The sequence below is a fragment of the Puma concolor genome, chromosome A1, assembly GCF_028749965.1.
Source record: "Puma concolor isolate L17-30 chromosome A1, mPumCon1.1.hap2, whole genome shotgun sequence".
NCBI lineage: Eukaryota > Metazoa > Chordata > Mammalia > Carnivora > Felidae > Puma > Puma concolor.
The window spans coordinates 83,938,532-83,960,559 of record NC_141667.1 but is presented as its reverse complement, the minus strand read 5'-3'; the positions used below and the strand labels follow the sequence as shown (position 1 = coordinate 83,960,559).

General features: G+C 36.2%; 1 protein-coding gene across 2 annotated transcripts in view; it reads right to left on the bottom strand.

Annotated features, from left to right (window-relative positions):
- Nucleotides 1-22,028, bottom strand: part of KIAA0825 (KIAA0825 ortholog) — a 393,731-nt gene that overhangs the window by 333,872 nt on the left and 37,831 nt on the right. For both annotated transcript variants that reach the window (XM_086717843.1, XM_086717852.1), the window contains exon 3: nucleotides 11,456-11,587. In XM_086717843.1, coding sequence (XP_086573969.1) covers nucleotides 11,456-11,586 — 131 coding nt within the window. In that variant the 5' untranslated portion in view covers nucleotide 11,587. The remainder of the gene's footprint in view (nucleotides 1-11,455; nucleotides 11,588-22,028) is intronic.

Genomic DNA, 22,028 nt, shown 5'->3' with positions numbered 1-22,028 from the left:
CATCTTGCCATTCTGCCATTCACCACTGTCTAAACATCTTGCTTTAAAAAAACAAAACAATAGGGGAGCCTGGGTGGCGCAGTCGGTTAAGCGTCCGACTTCAGCTCAGGTCACGATCTTGCAGTCCGTAAGTTCGAGCCCCGCGTCGGGCTCTGGGCTGATGGCTCAGAGCCTGGAGCCTGCTTCCGATTCTGTGTCTCCCTCTCTCTCTGCCCCTCCCCTGTTCATGCTCTGTCTCTCTCTGTCTCAAAAATAAATAAACGTTAAAAAAAAAAAAAAAAAACCAACAGTTGGAAGTGTAGAGATTTATTGCCCAATTAGTATACAAAGGTATTATTTTCAAAATTTAAGGTGAAAGCTTGATATGTAATTTTTATTGAGGTCAAAATTAATTCAAAATTACCTAAAATGTAAAATTATTTTCTTTTTATTTATTTTTTTTTAATTTTTTTTTAACGTTTATTTATTTTTGAGACAGGGAGAGACAGAACATGAACAGGGGAGGGTCAGAGAGAGGGAGACACAGAATCTGAAGCAGGCTCCAGGCTCTGAGCCGTCAGCACAGAGCCCGACGCGTGGCTAGAACTCATGGACTGCGAGATCATGACCTGAGCTGAAGTCAGCCGCTTAACCGACTGAGCCACCCAGGCACCCCTAAAAGTATTTTCATATATGTGTAGTAGTAATATTGCTGATGGGGATCATAATCTTGGATGGGAGGAGGTCTATATAACTTCAGAGGTAGATGATGCAAGACCCTAGTCTAGGATTTTTGAAATAACAAGATACTTGTCTTTATTCGGGTTTAAGTGTTTTCTGATTAACTGTAAGATGCTTCAAATTTTCTTTAGAAGAAAGGTCAGTCATAAAAAAAACTACCAAGATAATTCAACAAATAGAAATCCAATTAACACTTTTATTGTTAGATCCTAGACATTAGCCCAAAAATGTAAACAGTCTAAAAACAGATGTAGAATCTCTTCCCTAAATAGTTTAAATTCCCAAATTTACACCATTAGTTGGCTTAGCAAGGACTTTTTTTTTGAGAGAGCAAGAGAACATGAGAGAGAGAGAGAGAGAGAGAGAGCGCGAGCATAGGCACACTAGTGGGGGAGGGGCAGAGGAAGAAGGAGATAGAATCTCAAGCAGGTTCCATGCCCAGTGGGGCTCAATCCCATGACCCTGGGATCATTAGCAAGAACTTTTTTTTTTTCATTAGAAGAACTTTTAAAAGCATTTTTTTAGCCTTATCCACTGAAACCATCTTAAATGTCTATCAACAAGAAAATTATTAAATTATTAAATAGTTAATTCACCGAGTGGAAGAGAGCCATGAAAATAAAAGTAGAAATGTAGCTATCGACATAGATGAATCTTACAAATACACTGTTGAGAGGAAAAGGTACAAATAAATACACACAGTACGATACTATCCACACAACAGTTTGAAAATCTGCCATGCATCAGTACACCTTATTATAAGGGATTATAAGCATAGGTAGTCGAAGTGGAAGGAAATGTGCTGGAGCGATCACCATCACCAAATCCGGGGTGGAGATGAGAAAGTGGATGATACTGGAGAAAGGCATATAGTGAGCCTTTGTAGTCCTGGTATTGTTTTATTCCTTAAGCTGGATGATGAGTGTATGAATGTTTATCATTAATACCCTTTATGCCTTTTCATATGTCTCAACATTTCTTAATAAATTTGAACCCAATGTACTTAATTATAATGACTCTGAATTATCCAAGTTAATGACGTGTATGAGTGCATACATTACTGACAGGCTGTGTGTAAATCAGATTTACAAACCATTTTTAAAATGCAATATGCAATATTCTTTTTTAGAAGATATCTGTGGTGGTTTTCTCATTCAACATTCACCCCTGGGTACCCTGAGTGTAAAAATTACTTATTGAATGAAGACATGTTCGATCAACATTAAGTGAATGCTGAATATGTGGCAGGCACTGTGATATATACTTGGGATCCAAATGTGAATAAGACAGGGTCCCATCTCTAAAGGAATTCTGTCTAATGAGAGAGACAGACCTGTAAATAAATAACTTCATTACAGTAAGACTTGATAAGAGGTGTGTACAGTGCTAAGGGACTACACAGGAGGCAGCTGCTAAATGTGCCTTGAAAGGTATAGAAAACTTATAGAAAAGGAAATTATATGCAAGGATATTGATGCTTTAAGAAAATTAATGGGGGGCACCTGGGTGGCTCAGTCGCTTAAGTGACTGCCTTCAGCTCAGGTCATGATCTTGTGGTTCATGAGTTCGAGTCCCACGTCAGGCTCTGTGCTGACAGCTCAGAGCCTGGAGCCTGCTTCGGATTCTGTGTCTCCCTCTCTCTCTGCCTCTCCCCTGCTTGCACTCTATCTTTCTCTCTCTCAAAATTAAATAAACATTAAAAAAAATTTTTTTAAAGAAAAAAGAAAACTAATGGGATCACTGTTCTTAGAATTCCCTGACATCTGACCCCTGAGAATTTAGTGATCATCTAACTTTATTGCCATGTCACTTAAAAACAATGTTTATTTGGATAATGAAAAATAGTTTATTTTTATGGTCACAACTATATTTATGTATGCATGTAGGTGTGTATCTTACTTCTAAAAAAGGACTGAGATGTCTTACAGTTAGACAGCATTGAATAACAAAAGTGTAAGAGCCTATTAATATCAGGCTGGTATAGGTGAGGATAGGGAGAGGAACTGAGAAAAAGAGAAGAGAATATTTATGACATAAAATGTAGAAACTTTATTGTAAAAGTTCTTTCAAGATTTAAAACACAGAGTTTTTATTATTCAACCACATAATAATTCAAAGGAAAAAAAAAAGTATGTTCCATTGGGGAAAGTTATGACAATGTTTTTGATGTAAAGGTTGTAGAAAACATTTTGGTATGCTTTCATGGAAAGCTAGAATTTCTATTTTTATTTTTAAAATCAGAGTAGAGGTGTCATGGTAGAGATTAAGATTTTTACAGTAAGAGAAATCTAAACATTAAAAAAATTCATTTCATGTTTTTAATGCTCTTGTTTATACTGTTTACCCACAACATAAATTCAGTCTAAAGAAAAGTCTTTTTCAATCTATCACATGTTTAAAAGCACAAATAGTTATGAGATAAACAGTTTTCCAGTTTTTAGCTAAGTCCAATTTATCTAACTAGATTAGTAAAATTCCTAGGAATTAATAAGTAATTAATAGGGAAGAGGGCTGATATATAAAAATTAGTAATTAAACTATAAGCCAGCCATAAAAAAAAGCTTATTTTCCTGAAACAAACGTATTTTGGGATAGTACTTTCTAAAAGGTTGAGAAAAGGATTCATAAAACTATTTTAATGGCTAAAAAGTATAGTAAGAAATTAAACATCTGTGCCAAACTGTCTTTTATTTCAAAGAGATTCTGGTCATTTCAAAATGTCTTAAGTATAGTTGCAAGGAAAAAACATCCTCAACACCAAATCCTGTTAACACTATCTGTTTAAATCTTTCTTAAATGTATCCTCCCCTTTCAATTCTTACTGTGAAAGACTGGGTTCAGTTTCTTTTTATCTCTCATCTGAAATATACAAATAACCTCCCAAGATTCCTGTTGTTATGTTCAGTTATTCTATGAGGAATGTAGGAAGAAAGAAACTTTTGGGGTGCCTGGGTGGCTCAGTCAGATGAGCATCTGACTCTTAGTTTTGGCTCAGGTCATGATCTCGCAGTTTGTCGGTTCGAGCCCTGCATTGGGCTCTGTGCTGACAGAGCCTGCTTGGGATTCTCTCTCTCCCTCTCTCTCTGCCCCTGCCCTTTTCTCTCTCTCTCTCTCTCTCTCTCTCTCAAAATGAATAAACTGTAAAAAACAAAGAAAGAAACTTTTGAGTTAGGACGCTCTGTTATTTATTGCTTTATATCACTAATCCTCCCAACAGCAATTTAGAGAGGCTCTTGCATGGTTCAGACAGCTTCAAGAAAGTTCACACCTAGTGTAGGGGTTATGCCAATCTAAGGTCTACAGCATTTTCAAAAAATTTCAAATGTGAAATACTCCCCCAGCTTCTAATCAATGGCAGAGTCATCCTGGGAGTACAAGAGTAAGCTGGAAATGATCGGAGTCAGCCTGGCCTTAGATCCCAAAGCACATCCTTTTTTTCCTCTCTCTTAAATTTACATCTAACTTGGGGGGTGCCAGGGTGGCTCAGTTGGTTAAGCGTTGGACTCTTGATATCAGCTCAGGTCATGATCTCAAGGTTGTGAGACTAGACTACATCTTTATTTCCATTGCCTGGATAAATGCAATCATTGTGCTGGACAACAGGTTTGACTGGAAGTTACAAGTGAGGGTTTAACAACATCCATGTAGGAAGGCACATACAGCATGCATTGTTCTATACTGCCTCTGGGAAAGAAGACAGTTTTAGCATTGCTGGAGAACAATTTTTCAACAGCTAAGTGTACAACTTCTAAGAAATCATCTTGTAGATAAACTCTCATAATGAAGGAAGAATGTACATATGCATGCATGTGTGAAGTAAAGGCAGAGAGACTGCAAAGAATATAACGTTCATCAAGAAGGAACTGGCTTGGGGTGCCTGGGTGGCTCAGTCGGTTAAACATCTGACTCGACTTTGGCTCAGGTCCTGATCTCACGGTGTGAATTTGAGCCCCATATTGGGGTCTGCACTGACAGGGCAGGGATACTCTCTCACCTCTCTCTACCTCTCTCTCAAAACAAAAACAAAAACAAAAAAACTTAAGAAAAAAGAGGGAAATGGCTTAATAAATTGATGCACACCTAAATGAGTGAAATCTAAAAGATGAGGTAAAATTATATGGAGAGATTTAAAAAATGTATTAGGTAAAAAAAAAAAAAATCTAACTATAGTACATCATATAGTTCCCATTTGTATAAAAAGGTAAAGTATGTTTGGGTGCATGCATACATATGCAGAGACTACTTCTGGATAGTTTTACAATAATTTAACCATATAGGTTACTTCTGAAGAATAAGACTACGAGGGTCAGAGCCTACCCTTCTGTACTGAACTTTTCCTCATATATGCCTTTCTCTGCTGTCTGAAATCTTCCATGAGTCATACTCATGTATGTATTTTCAAATACATAATGGAAAAGAAAACTAGCATGTGATGACAGCATCTTCTATCACATACTACTCATCTAGCCTCACACTAGTTAAAGATAAAGCAAACACAATAGATGCCTAATTGACTGTCTTCTAGCCTACTTTGTGCCAGGACTATTTAAGGCAGTGTTGAGCAGCTGAAGTCTTTAATGTTTATTTATTTATTTTGAGAGAAAAAGAGAGCGCGAGCAAGGGAGGGGCAGAGGGAGAGAGGGAGAGAAAGAATTCCAAGCAGGCTCTTCAATGTCAGCATGGAGCCTGACACGGGGCCAAACTCACAAACTGTGGTATCATGACCTGAGCCAAAACCAAGAGCTGGATGCTTAACTGACTGAGCCACCCAGATGCCCTGAGCACTTGAAGTCTTTCAAGTAGAGATGAAGGAAGTAATAATCCCAGTTTCCAAATCCCCAGATCCACCCCTCAGCTCCCTTACCATCCCAAAGAAAAATATTTAGTCTAGACATTCTAAAATTAGGACTCTAATTAACAAAGGCTGTGTTGTGTTAGTGGGACTCTTTATTTTTTTAAAAATATATATTTTTAAGGTTTATTTATTTTGAGAGAGAGAGTGTGTGTGTGAGAGTGAGCAGGGGAGGGGCAGAGAGAGAGGGAGAGACAGAATCCCAAGAAGGCTCCACTGTCAGCACAGCACCTGATGCAGGGCTCAAACTTGGAAACTCACGAATGACGAGATCATGACCTGAGCTGAAATCAAGAGTTGGATGCTTAACTGACTGAGCCACACAGGTGTCCTTCTTTTTATTTTTTTAAAAGTTTCTTTGTTTGTTTATGTAAGTAAGTAAGTAAACTCTACACCCAACATGGGGCTCGAACTCAAGACCCCAAGATCAAGTCACATGTTCCTCTGACTGATCCTGCCAGGTGCCCCTGATAGTGACTCTTTTTAGACAAAGTGTTGACTCTGCTGAATCCCTGACTAGGCGCTTTCCAGGGAAAACTGGCAGGGTTGGGTTAGATCTCAGGGCATGGATCTAACAGGAAAGATGAGCCAGCCACAGCAGTCACATCTCATTACCGTGGCTCAGTTCTCTTTTGGTATCTCTGTCCTATTCTTTCCCTCAGAGGTGGGCCAGGTCTTCACCAGGCACCCCTGATTCTTAGCTCAAGAGGACTTACTTCTTAGTGGCCAATTAACTACCTTTCTCCCTGAGAAACAGGGGCCTAACTATTGTTGGCTCAATCTTATCGTTGGATGGATATTTAGTATACTATTGTTCTATTTTTGTTATCATAACAACTTACAAACAAGCAGACACTTGCTTCCTGCTATTTCCCATGGAAAGATAATGACAATAATAATCCTTAAAAATATCTTAAATTTGGGGCACCTGGGTGGCTCAGTCCGTTAAGTGTCCAACTTCTGCTCAGATCATGATCTCGTGGTTCATGGATTCGAGCCCTGCATTGGGCTCTGTGCTGACAGCTCAGAGCCTGGAGCCTGCTTCAGATTCTGTGTCTCCCTCTGTCTCTCTCTGCCCTTCTACTGCTCACACTCTATCTGTCTCTGTCTCTCTCTCAAAGATAACATTAACAAAAATAAAAAGAAATCATCAAATAAAAATCCGTTTTTGCCTTATACATTCTGGACCAAGAGCAGGTGAAGCTAACACACATAAAAATAAAAGTTACACTTTTTAAAAATGTCAAACACTTAAAACCCATGTGTTGCTTGAAAGGATCACTTAATCATCTGATGAGCTACTTTACCTTACCTAAAGCAGAGGTCTAAGGGCAGTATTGCAGGCACACAACACAGGACTATGCAGAAAAGAGTTAGGAAAACCACAGACATTCAAATAAGGAGCTAACAGAGAAAAAAACGAGGGAAGAAAGCAGGTCCACAAGCCACCATGAAACATGGCTCATCTTTCCTGTCTTCTCGCCTATCTCCACTTCTACCTGCACGCATCACTAGACTTTAGGTTGAGAGCTTCAGTAGGAGGACCAGATAAATTTAAAAAGCAGCAAATGTAAATGGAGTCATGGAAAGTTTAGGATACAGAGCTGAGGCCCAGGATGCTGTTTGCCTGGAGGCATTATTCATTCTGAGAAGGACAAGAGCCCTGATGGGGGAAACTGAAAAGGCCTATTTAAGTCTCACTCTAGGTTCAAGGATAGATGGGGAAAGCTTTTGGGTTTCTTTCCATGTAGCCTAGTCTTGTGGAGTAATTTAGGAGAAGAGGTACAGATTCTGTCAGACAAATACATGAGAATAGAGAAACACATGAGAGAAGTACAAACACTAAACTTAAAAAAGGAGTATGTATATATTAGTATCCCGTTTTTATTCCTAAGTAAGTGCCAAAATACTGCCACAAATAGTAATAGTACAGTGTATGAAATGACTAATTTTCACTTTATCTGATTTGCTATGGCCATGAAATATATTAACGTGAACATGTGTGTCCACTGGCAGATTTGTGGTTCTATCATGACAAGCCCAATGTTGACAGCTTATTTGAAGATTTCTTTTGGTTATTTCTTTCAGAACTTTAGGCCATCGTGTGGAAAACTTCCCCCCAAGTCTTCATATATAAATATAAAAAAATTAAGCATTATGTGGAAAATAAATGTAATGTATGGAATATGTATCCTCTGTAAATAAGCATGACTAAATTTACAGAAACCATGTATCTAATGTCCTGTCACAATTTAAAGTTAATGCTCTGCACCCCGCGCCTCTCCTGGATTAAGGCAAATATTATCTATGATAACACTTCTTGTTGTTTTTGTAGGTAAAACTTAGGTCTTGAAGGACACACAAAGACCTTCTATATTTAGAAAACAGAAAGGTAAAATAAACTTTTAATGATAAAATTGTATCTATCCAACTGAAAGTTAAGAGGAAAAAAAATATTCTTGTGATTCCAATAAAACTTCTACTCTTCAGTATCTTTTTCAACTATTAAGATCCATTTAGCTCAAAAAATATTTCAGTGACGTGCAGTTTTCAGTTACTGAACTAATGTGAGTACAACATTCATAGTATTCCTCTTTGGCAAGTTACTTACCTTCTTGTTACCAATTCTGATATGTGTTAAAAGTAAATAATTTGCGATCACTGATTTCCACGGTCAGACTTAAGAGTCACCTAGCTCTGACTTGAATGGAAATGATGATGTAGAAGAGAAAATGGCCTGAGAGAATGACAGCCTCTCTTGAAGGGCAGGTGAAGGTTCACTGACCCCTGGGCACTCTACTCCATTCTGGTGAATCACTGCTTTGGGGAAACAAAAGACCCTGTGGCTCATAAAACCTGATGATATTAAGAAGAGGGAAGGATTTTATACTTAGAATTCAGGGTCACTGCTAGAAACACAACTTTAAAAATTCAAGGGTAAGGAAAAATACCATATTTAAAAATGAATTACTTGTGTTTTTTCCTTTAAAAAGTATCTGGTAAACCCATATCATACAGACGTTCATTACTTATTCAATGTACACCATTGAGAGATAAATAGAACTGTTAGAATACAAAAATGCCAAGGGTAATTCAACTACTGCAGTGTAAGTGTGGCATAACTGATTCGTCATGACATACAATTTTCTAAAAGCTATTCTGTTAGAAGGCAATAAATGAGTGCATAAATGATTTACATTCTTCTGAGCCATGGTTATTATTCAGTATTTTATTCTAAAAAATATATACACCCTATACTATTATGTTTATTCTCTAGAGTATAATAAAAACATAATTGAATTTGATGAAAAATAGACTTTATTCTAAATGTAGCATACAGCACATATAGCTACTCCCTTATTTTATCCCTTGTGAAGATCAATGGTCACTTGAGGTGGTTCTGTTCTAGGTTTGTTTTAATATATGGGCAATAAAATATTTTTAATTTAAAAATTATATCCTTATATTCCATGTCATATTTCCTTTTTAATAACATGAGTTTTGACCTAAATAACAACTTATGAATGCAAAATACAATATTTTAATCACTGTTTTACTTCTGAACATGATTTCTTATTGACCAGGTAGGGCAGGAAATTAACTACAGATGGTATAGCAAATAAAAATGAAGCATTCTATAACAAAAGCATCAGAGTTCAGTGATTTGTTTTATTTTGAAAAAGCCTAAATGCTATTATGAAAAAAGGTTACCTTTTAAAAATTATTTAAAATTTGTTTCAATATAACCATCTCTGGAATTTAGATAAATTACTTACAAATATATTTAAGCTAATACTATTTTCATTTATAAGTTTCTTTGGGTTAAAAACTGTGCCATAAAATATCCAAATATATAATATATAAATTACATAATATGTAATTATACTAAAGTTTAACACAGTTATTTTATATTTATATACAAATTATAATACACACTCTATAGTATGGTTAAATCATACATATATGCTATCTTTAAAAAAACTATACATAAACACATACACATGTGTGTATGCATATATATATATATATATATATATACACACATATAGATGTATGTATATATGTGTGTATATATATATATATATAGTAAGGGCAATGCAAATTAAAAATAAAAGGCTTAATTCTCTCTGTTGAAAATAAGGGAATGGATTTCCCTCTCTTCCTTTTACTTATTTATCTTTGAAATTTATAATTTTAAGTATTTTTTCATCTCTTTGAAATATGTCCCTTAGAAGACTAGATTAGATCTTTTGTCAGCTTTCTCAACCAGGACTATCTCAAGAACCTGGAAGCCATCTTTTCCAAATGCAAACACCAAGCGCAGTGGCTCCTGGCTCTAGTTCCTGATGAAGGGCAAGGACTAATTTCAGTGGTTGCTTTGTTCCAATCTGCAAAATCACTCTGTCCTAAAGATATAAGAAGTGTGTTTGTCTTCAGGATAAAGACAATTAGCTAACGAAGGTATCCTCTAACACAGGTAAAATTAGGATGAACTATGCGTGAAAAAATATGCTGCCATGCCAAATCCTCTACGTGAGGACTAGCTACTGTTTATCTTGAAAACATGTTTGTTACGGATTGCATCTACCAGGTTATATGAAGGGGTGTGATGCCCAGCTCTGACTTGCCAATCTCTTAGCAGACAGCCTGTGATATGCAACGCATTCTGGTTTAACGCCTGTTGAATAACAGAGTGTTTTTATTCTCTTCTGCCTTTGTAGAGGGAATGTCTGGGATGGGAGATTTTGGTTTTAATTATAATTCCCCCAAAATATGCTTTCTTCTGAATTTAAGTTATTTATGCCCTTTGTTATGACAAAAAATAGACTGCATTCTTATATAAAACATGAAAAAAAATCATAGATAGGAACATTTCACTTGCTTGGTTCGGTTTCTTGGACAATTCAATATTAACTATACCTTAAATTTTAAAAAAGGAAATACTATGTCTCATTCTATATTAGAAATTTGTACTGTGGTTTGCATATTTATAACCTACCTGAGGTGAATTATTAGAACCTTTGACCAAAAGGATCCAAATAGGTGAACTGATTCTAGGACCCAAAACACATATAAAGACAAAGTCTCTTCCATCTAATGGCAAACTGCTTAACTGTCCCATTACTCCTAATGTTTGGTAGCACTAACTTTTGGAGTAGGTGATAAAGATTAATCTTGCAGAGCAACTCTCTATGGAGTCTCTGGCCTTCCACGTGGGAAGGTGACTTATAATGACAAATGTTACATAAAAATAATACATTTTTTTTTGGTCTCTTTCAACAACTCAAGCAATGCATGGCCTTATACTACCATTTTAATACTGTAATTTGAAATTTTTAATTTCTGTGCTTATCTATCAAGTGAAGCTGCTTAACTCTAAACATATTAATGAAAATCCAGGTCATCAATATTGGCAAACTCTAAGAAAACATTAGTAGAAATTCAATAAACTTTAATTTACTATTTGAAGGCAGTGCCTAAATTTTTGAGTCACATTTGCTTAAAAAAGTTTTTTAAAATTTATTTTTGAGAGAATGTTGCACGTGTGGGGAAAGGCAGAGACAGGGAAGCAGAGGTTAGTAGCGGGCTCCACATTGATAGCACAGAGCCTGATGTGGGACTCGAACCTCATGAACCACGAGATCATGACCTGAGCCAAAGACGGACGGACGCTTAAAGGACTGAGCCACCCAGGAACCCCTTGAGTCTTAAAGTACTAATAATGTTAGATTCTAGGGAAGAGGGTTTAATCAATTTTTTTCAGGAAAATTAATAATATGAAAACCTAAAATGATCTAAGAGTAGAAAACTTTAGTAGACCAGGTAAAGTTTGTGTAAATGAAACATGAAACCAACTAGTTTTAAATAATTAACAATATTTACCTTGTAGCATTTTGTTCTATCTTTTCATCAATGTCACTGAAGATCTGCTTAAACTCCAAGTCTCCAGGAAGTGAATTTAACAAACAATGTAGGTCAAAAGAAGTATGGGAATATTTATCTCCCCAATCCATTCTGTGGAATAAGAATAAAAAGCATGTCACATCCTCAAAAATAAAGAAAAAAAAAAAAAAAACACCTCAAGTTGTGATCCTAAACCAAAAATAATAATTCTCATTTATAGGTAAAATGAAATACAGCAGTAAGAAAACTAGGGTATTGTTAAACTAGGTATAGAGTGCTTTGTTATTTAATTTGCATGAGGTGTGACCTGATTTTCACACTTCTCTATGGTGTGAAAGCTGAACAAAACCGCACCCCTCAGAGAGTACTCAAGCATCCTGCTGCTTCTCACTGTAACCAAGAGCTGCAAAGGCGATCCCAAACCACATAGACCACTGTGAACAAGGGTGGCGGCAACAAGAATTCAACACCTTCCCTCCATCCTTGTCAACACACTGACCTGGAAATTGTAACTTCCAAATTTCAAAGTGTCATCCCATACTCCTTATTTATATGTAAAGAAGGCAGAATTTTCCTTGAATTCCTCTATCACCTCTGTCAACCTAAGTACTTATAACTGACTAAAACTTACATATTCTACTCTTCCTAGAGAGACATGCATTTTCCCACTATCAAATCATTCATTCAGTCAGTGCATATATATTCTTGAATGTTTGATATGTAAAAGGCACTGCTGTGGAAGCTGGGGATACAATTGCAACAAGTCAAAGTCTCTGCCCTCATGGAGTTTTTATCTCATTTAAGAACACATAAGCAGGTATACTTTATAAAAGATCACATGGTGAGAAGTGCTGTGAATACAAGAAAGCGGGGCAATGGAACAGACTAAAAATGATGGAGATGGGGTAGAATGTGATCTATTTTATTTAGGGATATGTTATTTTTGGATATAAAGTAGTGCTTATAAAGTACATAATGACTAACGGTATAAATGAAATGAGAAATTTAAATTATAAGAAATATACACGGAATAAATATTAACAAGAAAAAGGATTGGGGAATGTGGTTTTATTTCAGATAAACCCAAAATACTTGACAAATTGTCTAAAAAGTTTTGCAGAGGCTACAACACTAATGGACTTCCTCATCTTTAGTTATTTAATTGCAACAAATTCAGCTAATTCATTATCCAAAACAAAATAGCTGAATTTCACACAGGCATCATCTGGAACTTCAATGAGGTAGTCTTGGGATAAAGCTTTTATTTTTTGCACAGATTTTATTTTAAAAGGGAAACATCCAACTAAAACATTTTAATATAAAAGTCGGTGGCTTCACAAGGTTTGTCATTTGTAAACTCAATTAGTCCCAATACAGAATAATCACAGAAATGTCATTCTAAAATACATAAATTCTCATGTATTTAGATCCTCTTTTTAAAATATTTTGCAGTAAAAGGTATAGAACACCATATATTCACCAGAAATTATATATCTTTAGGGTACCAAAACCTCAGTTTTTCCATATAAACAGAGTCTGAGATCTTCTTACCTCCCTAGTCATTTCTAAATCCAATGGCCAATATTACTAATAATGAATTCAGCTTCTGTATTTGCATGTTTTTGGATCATTTTGGGTAGTTCAACTCTTCAGATGATGACTCATTCAAAAACTGTTGCAAGAAAATAAAATTTCGCTTTTGCAGTGAAAAAATTTGATCGGCTGAGGGTCTGTAGAAAGCTCAAACTTAGTAAACACTTTGGAACTAGCTTCTCTAACAGAACCAGTTATATATCAATACTCTGCTAAGACTTGTCTTATCAATACTAGAAAGTCTCATAAGCTCAGATTCTACATATTTAAAACATAAGAAAATAGGCATAGAGATCAGTTTAAATATAACAGCAAAATAGCAATACGACTTGTTATATATCTACTGTATACAAACATATACGTCATCTTCCTTAATTCTCATATTTCTACAAAATAGTTATTACCCTCATTTATAAGGGAAGGAACCTGGGTCCAGAGACATTAACTAACATGCCCATGTAGCAGCTACTTACTGTTAGAAGTAGAATTTGAACTGGATCTATTTGGTTCTAAATTTTAAGACTGCCTCATCTCTTGAGAAATGAATCACTTACTGCATACAGAGTAGTTTTGCAGAAATATTTTTTTTAAACATTTTTATTTATTTTTGAGACAGAGAGAGACAGAGCATGAACGGGGTAGTGTCAGAGAGAGAGGGAGGCACAGAATCTGAAACAAGCTCCAGGCTCTGAGCTGTCAGCACAGATCCCGACTCTGGGATCGAACTCAAGGACCACGAGATCACAACCTGAGCTGAAGTCGGACGCTCAACCAACTGAGCCACTCCGCCGCCCCAGAAATATTTTTTTAAAGATTATATATTTTTGAGAGAGACTGTGTGTGCACACACATGCATGAGCAGAAGGGAAGAGAGAGGGAGAGAGAGAATCCGGAGCAGGCTCGGCATTGTTAGCACACAGCCGGATGCGGACATCAGTCTCACAAACCCTGAGATCATGACCTGAGCTGGAACAAAGAGTGGGATGTTTAACCAGCTGAGCCGCCCAGGCGCCCCATAGTTTTGTGGAAATATTAACCAATATGCTAAAATGGTTATCCCTGGGGGCGCCTGGGTGGCTCAGTCGGTTAAGCGTCCGACTTCGGCTGGGGTGATGATCTCGCGCTTCGTGATTTCAAGCCCCGCGTCAGGCTCTGTGCTCAGAGCCTGGAGCATGTTTCGGATTCTGTGTCTCCCTCTCTCTCTGACCCTCCCCCGTTCATGCTCTGTCTCTCTCTGTCTCAAAAACAAATAAACATTAAAAAAAATTTTTTAAATAAAAAATAAATAAAAAAAATAAAATGGCTATCCCTGGATATTTTGACTACTGTTGATATTTATTTTCTTTATACTTAGCATTTTCCTATATTTTTGCAGTGAGTACTTTTAAACACGTTAAAAAGCAAAATTCAACCAAGTGAATGTGAAGATCTAATTGGCTTTGCTAAACTATTCATGAGTCAGGCAGCACTTTAGCAAAAAGAGAGGCACTCCCGGGAGGTGTGAAAAATGAAGGGTTTTTATAGAGGAGGGTGGGGACATAAGAATTATTAACAAAAGCAGTGTGTTGTTCCAGACAAGGCTGTTTTCTAGGGGAAAAAGTATGAGGTCTTATCATGCAGAATACCTCATCTTTCTCTAGAGGATAGAGAGGACTCAAGTGGCAGACTTATTGGCATTGATGGAAAGGAAAATTTCCTGAATAACTAGGTAAGGCCATATTTCTGGTGGAAGGTGAAAATGCAATTAGATTGGATATTAAGCTCCAGTTTGGGAACTTGGTCTGAGCGACACCTTTTTGGGCCTGTGTTTTTCCTTTTTGTTAAAACATATCTAATGAAGACAAATACTTTAAAAAGAAATTATGCCTGCTCTCATGGAGCTTTTGATCTTACATTTTGTCTTCATTTGAAACCTCTTCGAACCTTAACACCTCTCTTGCCAATTTGAATTCATCATTACTCTCAAAATCAAATTCAAAACTTACATAATCCTAAATATCTCTTGACTACCATTTCACTAAACTTTTTGTATTATTTTGTGGTATTTGTGCTTGCAAATGCTGTTAAAGGAAAATGTGCTGTTCTGTGCTATGTTGGTATTAAATGTATGTTATGTCTTTCATTGAAATGGAGTAAAACAATAATGGGCTGAAACAAGTTGAGCATTCAGATGGGGTTGGTGACATCATTTTAAAGGATTCCCGATACAGAGTTGTGTGATTTTTCTCTATCTAACCTCAGTAGATAAGTTAATCAATAAATACAAATAATACATTAAAGAAGTGCCACTTGGTAACAACAGGGTACCAGAATGATGATGGTTCAGAATTTTCATGTGACCACCATAGATCTATGATGCTTCTGTATTTAAGATATGGTTCCATGGTCATGAAAGACAAGAGAAGCAAGAATGACATTTATAGGTAAAGAGAGAGCAAGGATAAGAGAGAAAACTTGATTGGCAAAACAGAACAAATAGGATGAGAAAATTAACCTGAACAAATAGAGATGCACAGGACCAACAGAAGAAATAAATTAAAAAGGGAGAGTAGCCTGTGTAAGTGATGCTACAAAGTGTGAATTTAAAGGTTTTCTCAATGGAATGGCAGTGATCCCTGCAGGAATGTGGTGACAAAAAAGGACTGAATGGGCATGAGCACAGACACCAGACCTCCCATGTCCTTTCAAGCACTCTGCGGGTCCACCGTGTGACACTGTGCCGGGGCATCATGAGGGTATCATGAAAGGGAGAATGACAGTCTCTCCTCTAAAGGAGCAGAGACAGTAAAAACATAAGACAATAAACAAGGGAGCCAGTAGAAAGAGCACTCTATTCTCTAAGTAAGACATAACTAAGTAGGACCTCAACAACAAAAAAGTGAATTATTAAGGGACTAATGTAACTTGACAAATACCTCAGTGGTATTTCAGAAACATAGACCAACCCTTAAAAAATTTAGGGGGAGGGGCGCCTGGGTGGCTCAGCTGGGTGAGCATCCAACTCTTGATTTTGGCTCAGGTCATCATCTCCCAGTTTGTGAGTTTGAGTCCCACATTGGGCTCTGTGCTGACAGTGCAGAACCTCCTTGGGATTCTCTTTCTCTCCCTTTCTCTCTCTCTACCCTGAGCCCACTCACTTGTGCTCTCTCTCTGTCTCTCAAAATAAATTTTAAAAAATTTAAAAAATTATAGGTGGAAAAAAGAAGAGACTGTGAAGCTGTGTAGCTTAACCTAATCCAAGATCAATCAAAAATGGGAGCTGAAACTTTTTAAAGTATGCTTTCTTTTTGAAATTGTCATTCCACAGTACTATTTTTAAATATTCATTTTCCTGTAATGTTTCTGATCATTTTTGGCATAAGATTAAAAAACCAGTGCTTAATATTTCAAACAAGTATTAACAGCCAATCTAATATTAATTATTGCCTTTTAAAAATGAGTAATGTTTGAAGAATTATATCTGAGCCAAACATCTGTAGATCAAGTTTCAGCCATAGGCAAATTATAGCAGTTGAGCTATAAATTCCTAAGAACAGTGACTACAATAAAATATGTACATATTATAAGCACAGCCAGAAAACATTAAAATAAAGCAATAAAAAAAAATCAAACCTCATGTGATCAAAAGAAAGTCCACGAAAGTAATTTCGGAATCTTGTCTTTTACCATATTTTAAAACAATACTTTCTAACCTAGGGTCTCTTTTTCATTATTTAAACACATATGATTAGAATCCTCATTTTATCCTTTTTTTTTTTTTCTGTTTCTTCAAGAATAAAAATCCAGAGTGTCATTTTTTTGTGTAACCAAACAAATGCATGTTTTCTTATGCATACACTTTTCTCAACTATACACTTTTAAAAAAGTGAAAAAAGAAAACCCAACCAATGGGAAGAAATCTACACTGAAAATGAGTTAGTAAAGCAGAAACTGTAGGACCATGTGATTTCTCCTCTGTGGAAAAGCCCAGTGAGAAAGGTCAGATGCCTGAGATTCTCAGCCCAAACTGTGGACTTAATGTGTCTACCACCTCTACTTTACCTGAAGTCCTACTGTCTAGCCTAAAAAAAACACTTTTAATCAGCATGGTAAGGAAATGTTTTCATTAATTAAAAATTTATGTTCCACATTTAATTAAACAAATTTCAAAATGTTACACTATACTAAAACACATTTAACTCTAAACACCATTGAATCAAAGAATCAGTAGGTTTGAGTTCAGATCCTCATTCTGTTAATGACTTTGAGTAAGACACTTGATCTCTCAAGAGGGAGAGCTCACATTCCTCATTTATAAAATGAGATGGATGGATTTATTAGGCTCTGAGATTTCCTCTGACTATAAATTTGTTGTATTCTTTAAGGAACGGAAGGAGTAGGACATATTTCTAACTCCCCCCCCCCCCCCCGCCCATTAACTCTTCCAATGGAGTACTTTATTCATTAATACCATCATTTTTCTTATATCATGCACTCAAAGCCATTTTAAATGATTTCCTTTGCCCTTTCCCAGGACTGTTACATGAAAGGCTTATGCAGAATCTGGGGCATCTGGGTGGTTCGGTTGGTTGAGCTGCTGGCTCTTGATTTCGGCTCAGATCATGACCCCAGGGTCATGGGATTGAGCACCTCATCAGGCTCTGTGCTGAGCATGGAACCCACTTAAGATTCTCTCCCTCTTAATATGTTCTCCCTCTTCCCCACTTGTGCTCTCTTGCTCACTCTCTCTAAAAAAAGAAAAAGAAAAGAAAAAGCTTATGTGGAATCTATAGTTGAGCAAGAAATAATATGAGAAAAGAGGAAATGTGAGGCAGCAAGATACTCTTTCATGGTAATAGGTAGATACCCAGTACTAATGTTTTACCCACCACCCCCTAGCTTCCTAAAATATACTAAGAAGCAGCGAGTGCATGTTTCTGGGCTTCTCTGACTTGACACACTCTTCACTCAACAAAAGATGTGTGAGATCAACTGACCTTGGACATTATGCCTCCACAAGGAACAGGGTGACATACCTTCACAGACATCATGTGTCCCTGACCTATTATTCTTTGTAATCTTTATATTCTTTGTATTAATTGTTGTATTGCTGGTTCAGGTTGAGTTGTTGGTTTAATAAAAGTAGCAGAGTGAAAATAAACTTTGACTAGGTCATCTTTTTTTTTTTTTTTTAAAGTAAGCTCCATGTGGGTCCTGAACTCAAGACCCCAAGATCAAGACCAGAGCTGAGATCAAGAGTCAGATGCCCAACCGACTGAGCCACCCAGGTGCCCCCAGGTCATCTTTCTTAAATTCTGACCAGGCTTTTATTCCAGTCTGGCTCATTTTTACTTCTCCATCCATATCTAGTCACAAAGTAGTTCTCTGGATCATTCACAAAGTCTTGCCAATATTATATAATGCAAAATTTAACTTTCAATAAATCTTGAAAATTTTATGTAGTTCAGTAAATTCATTCATTAAGACATGGATTAAAAGTATGATGGCTGAATAGTTATTTTTATGATAATTACAGCTAACTTTTATATAGCATTATATGGGCCATGCATTGTTCTAAGTATTTTATATATATGAACTCATTTATTTTTTTTTAATTTTTTTTTTAATTTTTTTTCAACGTTTATTTATTTTTTGGGGGACAGAGAGAGACAGAGCATGAACGGGGGAGGGGCAGAGAGAGAGGGAGACACAGAATCAGAAACAGGCTCCAGGCTCTGAGCCATCAGCCCAGAGCCCGATGCGGGGCTCAAACTCACGGACCGCGAGATTGTGACCTGGCTGAAGTTGGACGCTTAACCGACTGCGCCACCCAGGCGCCCCTATATATGAACTCATTTAATCCTTACCATGATTCTATGGGTCAGGTATTATTATAATCTCCATATTAAAGATATAGAAACTGAGGCACAGAGAGGTTTGTGAGTTGCCCAAGATCCCTTACATATGAAGTGGCAAAGCTGGGATTCAGAGTCCTTAATCACAATGCTATAAGCTGCCTCTCTGTGTAGACTTCTACTTAAAAGAAAAAAAAATTACTATTTTACATCTTATATGTATTGACTTATTTACTGCCATATGTATTTGACAGCTATCCCTAAAATCACTATAAGTTTCCAAAAATAAATTTTTTAAGGCTAGATCTTCCCCTTACGATATTTCAAAGTCACTAGAAATTTATTTCTTTTCATCAATTACTGGAAGTTGAAATTTTAATGTTGTAGCCTCTCCAAAGATTGAGAGACAACTAGGATGGATCTCAATTTGTTGATAGTCATTTAAGATTCCTTATGCGTGAAACTCTTACATTAGGAAATACAGAACTTGATATTCCATTCCATTTATTTTCTCAACTCTCATCTATGTATTAGGACTTCCACCACAGACTGCTATAGTTTCTATTAATAATTGTGGAAATTCTGATTATTATAATTAAATGCATGAGAATATTAATATACATCCAATAAATACACATAGTAACATGTTCTGGCTATTAAAATCTGCCTTGATAAAATATAAAATACTTCATTGTAACTCCTCTATTAGTAATTTAAATATGTGCATGTATGAAGCAGAAATTGACAGGATCAGTCAGAATACACTATTGTAGCTTGACAAGCAAACAGAATTAACTGTCATATGTTTTACTCACCAAATCTGACATCGCTTTCTTTATTTTTCAATGTATTTCTCTTTGTAGAAAATATTTTCATTTTAATAACTCTATAATCTTCAATATGCAATCCTAGCCATCTCTTGCTTTAACACAACGGTGAAACCCAGATAATGTGAAATTTTAATCTCCACATTCTTTTATAACTTAGCACTCATGCATTTCACAGGACTTAAGAATTATAAAATTTTATATTTTTAGATTAGACCTAAATACAATCACAAATCATAGGGTTAAGGATTAACTAATGAAATTTCAAGCACAGTAAAAGCTTTATTAATTTGGAAAGTAGTACATCTGCATTAGTAGAAAGTTTAAGTTATGGTATACTTTTAAAAAGGCAATTGTATTATCTCTCAACTAGGAATAACAAACATTGCTTATAAAATGCGTCCATTACATTTTTAAGGAATTTTCTTTTAATAACTAGGTGAGAATGATTTAAAGTTAGTATGCACTTTCTATCTAAATTGGTGCTTCTAAAGAACGTAGGTCTTTTTTCTTTTTTTTTTTTTTTTAGGTCTATTTATTTATGTATTTTTGAGAGAGAAAGAGAGCAGGGGATGGGAGAAAGAGGGAGAGAGAGAATCCTAAGCAGGGTCTGCACTGGCAGCGAAGAATCCAACACAGGGCTGAAACTCACGAATTGTGAGATCATGACCTGAGCCAAAACCAAGAGTTGGAGGCTCAACAGACTGAGCACCCAGGCACCCCTAAAGGATGTAGGTCTTACAGTATGTTCCAAGGGTTTTAGAATTTCTCCTAAAATGCTGTTAATAGTGTTAATTAGCAATTCATATTAATGTGATATTGTTCTCCTAAATTTTGGAATATTATTAACCTAACATTAATTTCATGAATAACTCTATACACTGAAATACCCTGTTATGTCTTCTAGGACTTTGCTCCATCAGTTAACATTAACTCGTCCTGTATCATCAATATCCCTTTCAGCTGACTATAAACATGTTCCACTTTCTTGCTTTGTAGAAACAAAACCTTCCCTAGGGCCCCCTTCCATTCATAGCCCAACTTCAGCAAACAGCGTCCATAATCCCTAATCTTTTATCTCATCTCTCATTTACTTCTCAACTCAGAGCAATCTGATTTCTGTCTCTGTCCTTACACTGAAAGTGACTAAATATTTTTCAATTTCTATCATACTTAATCTCTGCACTAGTTTGGTACTCACAGCTACTCCTTCTGTAAGAGAGGAGAAGTTGTCTCCTCTCTTGTCAATCTTCCAAAGTACAAGTACTAGTACAAAGTACTAGTTCTTTCCTTGCCTCTTACACATGTATTCACAGGCTCCCAGTAGGAGTCCCCAAATTAGGTAGCCAACCAGCTAAAATTTCTTTTTTTAAGCTGACAGACAATATATGGATAGGAAATGGTGGTCAATTTCTATGCTAGCATACCCAGCTTTCCTGGTCATAACTATCTGATCCAAGCTAGACATCTGACCCAAACTGAACCATCAGATGTAAATAAATTCTGAAAGTTGGAATGAAGGCAGGAATAGGGAACTACTTGGAGGTACACCATCCAAGTTAAATCCAGCCTCCCAAGTGAAGGTGCATAGATTTTTTTGGCTGAGGCCCTAGAATTGCCTACTTTCTGTCCTTCTGGGACTGAAAGTTCATAAAGATAGTTTTTTTGGGTTTGTTTTGGTTTGGTTCTGTCAGATATACACAATAAATTTTCTCCCTGTTCTACTGAGAAACAGCCACTATTTTTTTCTTTGCTTCAATTAACCAGACTATTTTATTAAACTAATAAACATATTTATTGGCTCCTCTCTCATCTCTGGCATTAAACACTGATATTCACCACAAGGTTTTCTCTAGAATTTACTTCTCATTTTAATTACTTCCCTATGCATTCTTCATTCAAAGCTATTGCTTCTTTTTATGTAATTTTACCAGATTAAAGTATTTTAATTTCTAAAAATTTTATTTTTATTCACTGGATTTCATTCTCCTTGGATTGTAAAAAAAAATCTATTCCTATTAGTTCTCATGTTGGAGTCTTCCCAAATATCCTTATTCCCCTTGCCTGACTCGGAAAGGGAAATATAGAAAATTTTCCTCCCTTTCCCTTTCAATCCATTTCAATCCTTATTCTACACTTTTTTTTTTTTTATTGAGTAACCTCATGCATCTATTATCTCTATGCTGAAAATTTAAAGTCTGTATCTCTAAGCCTAGGTTGTCCTCCAAAACCCCAAAAACTATTCCAAACACTTATTTGGCAATTCAACATTGCTGGTTCAAAGGTCCCTTAAACTCA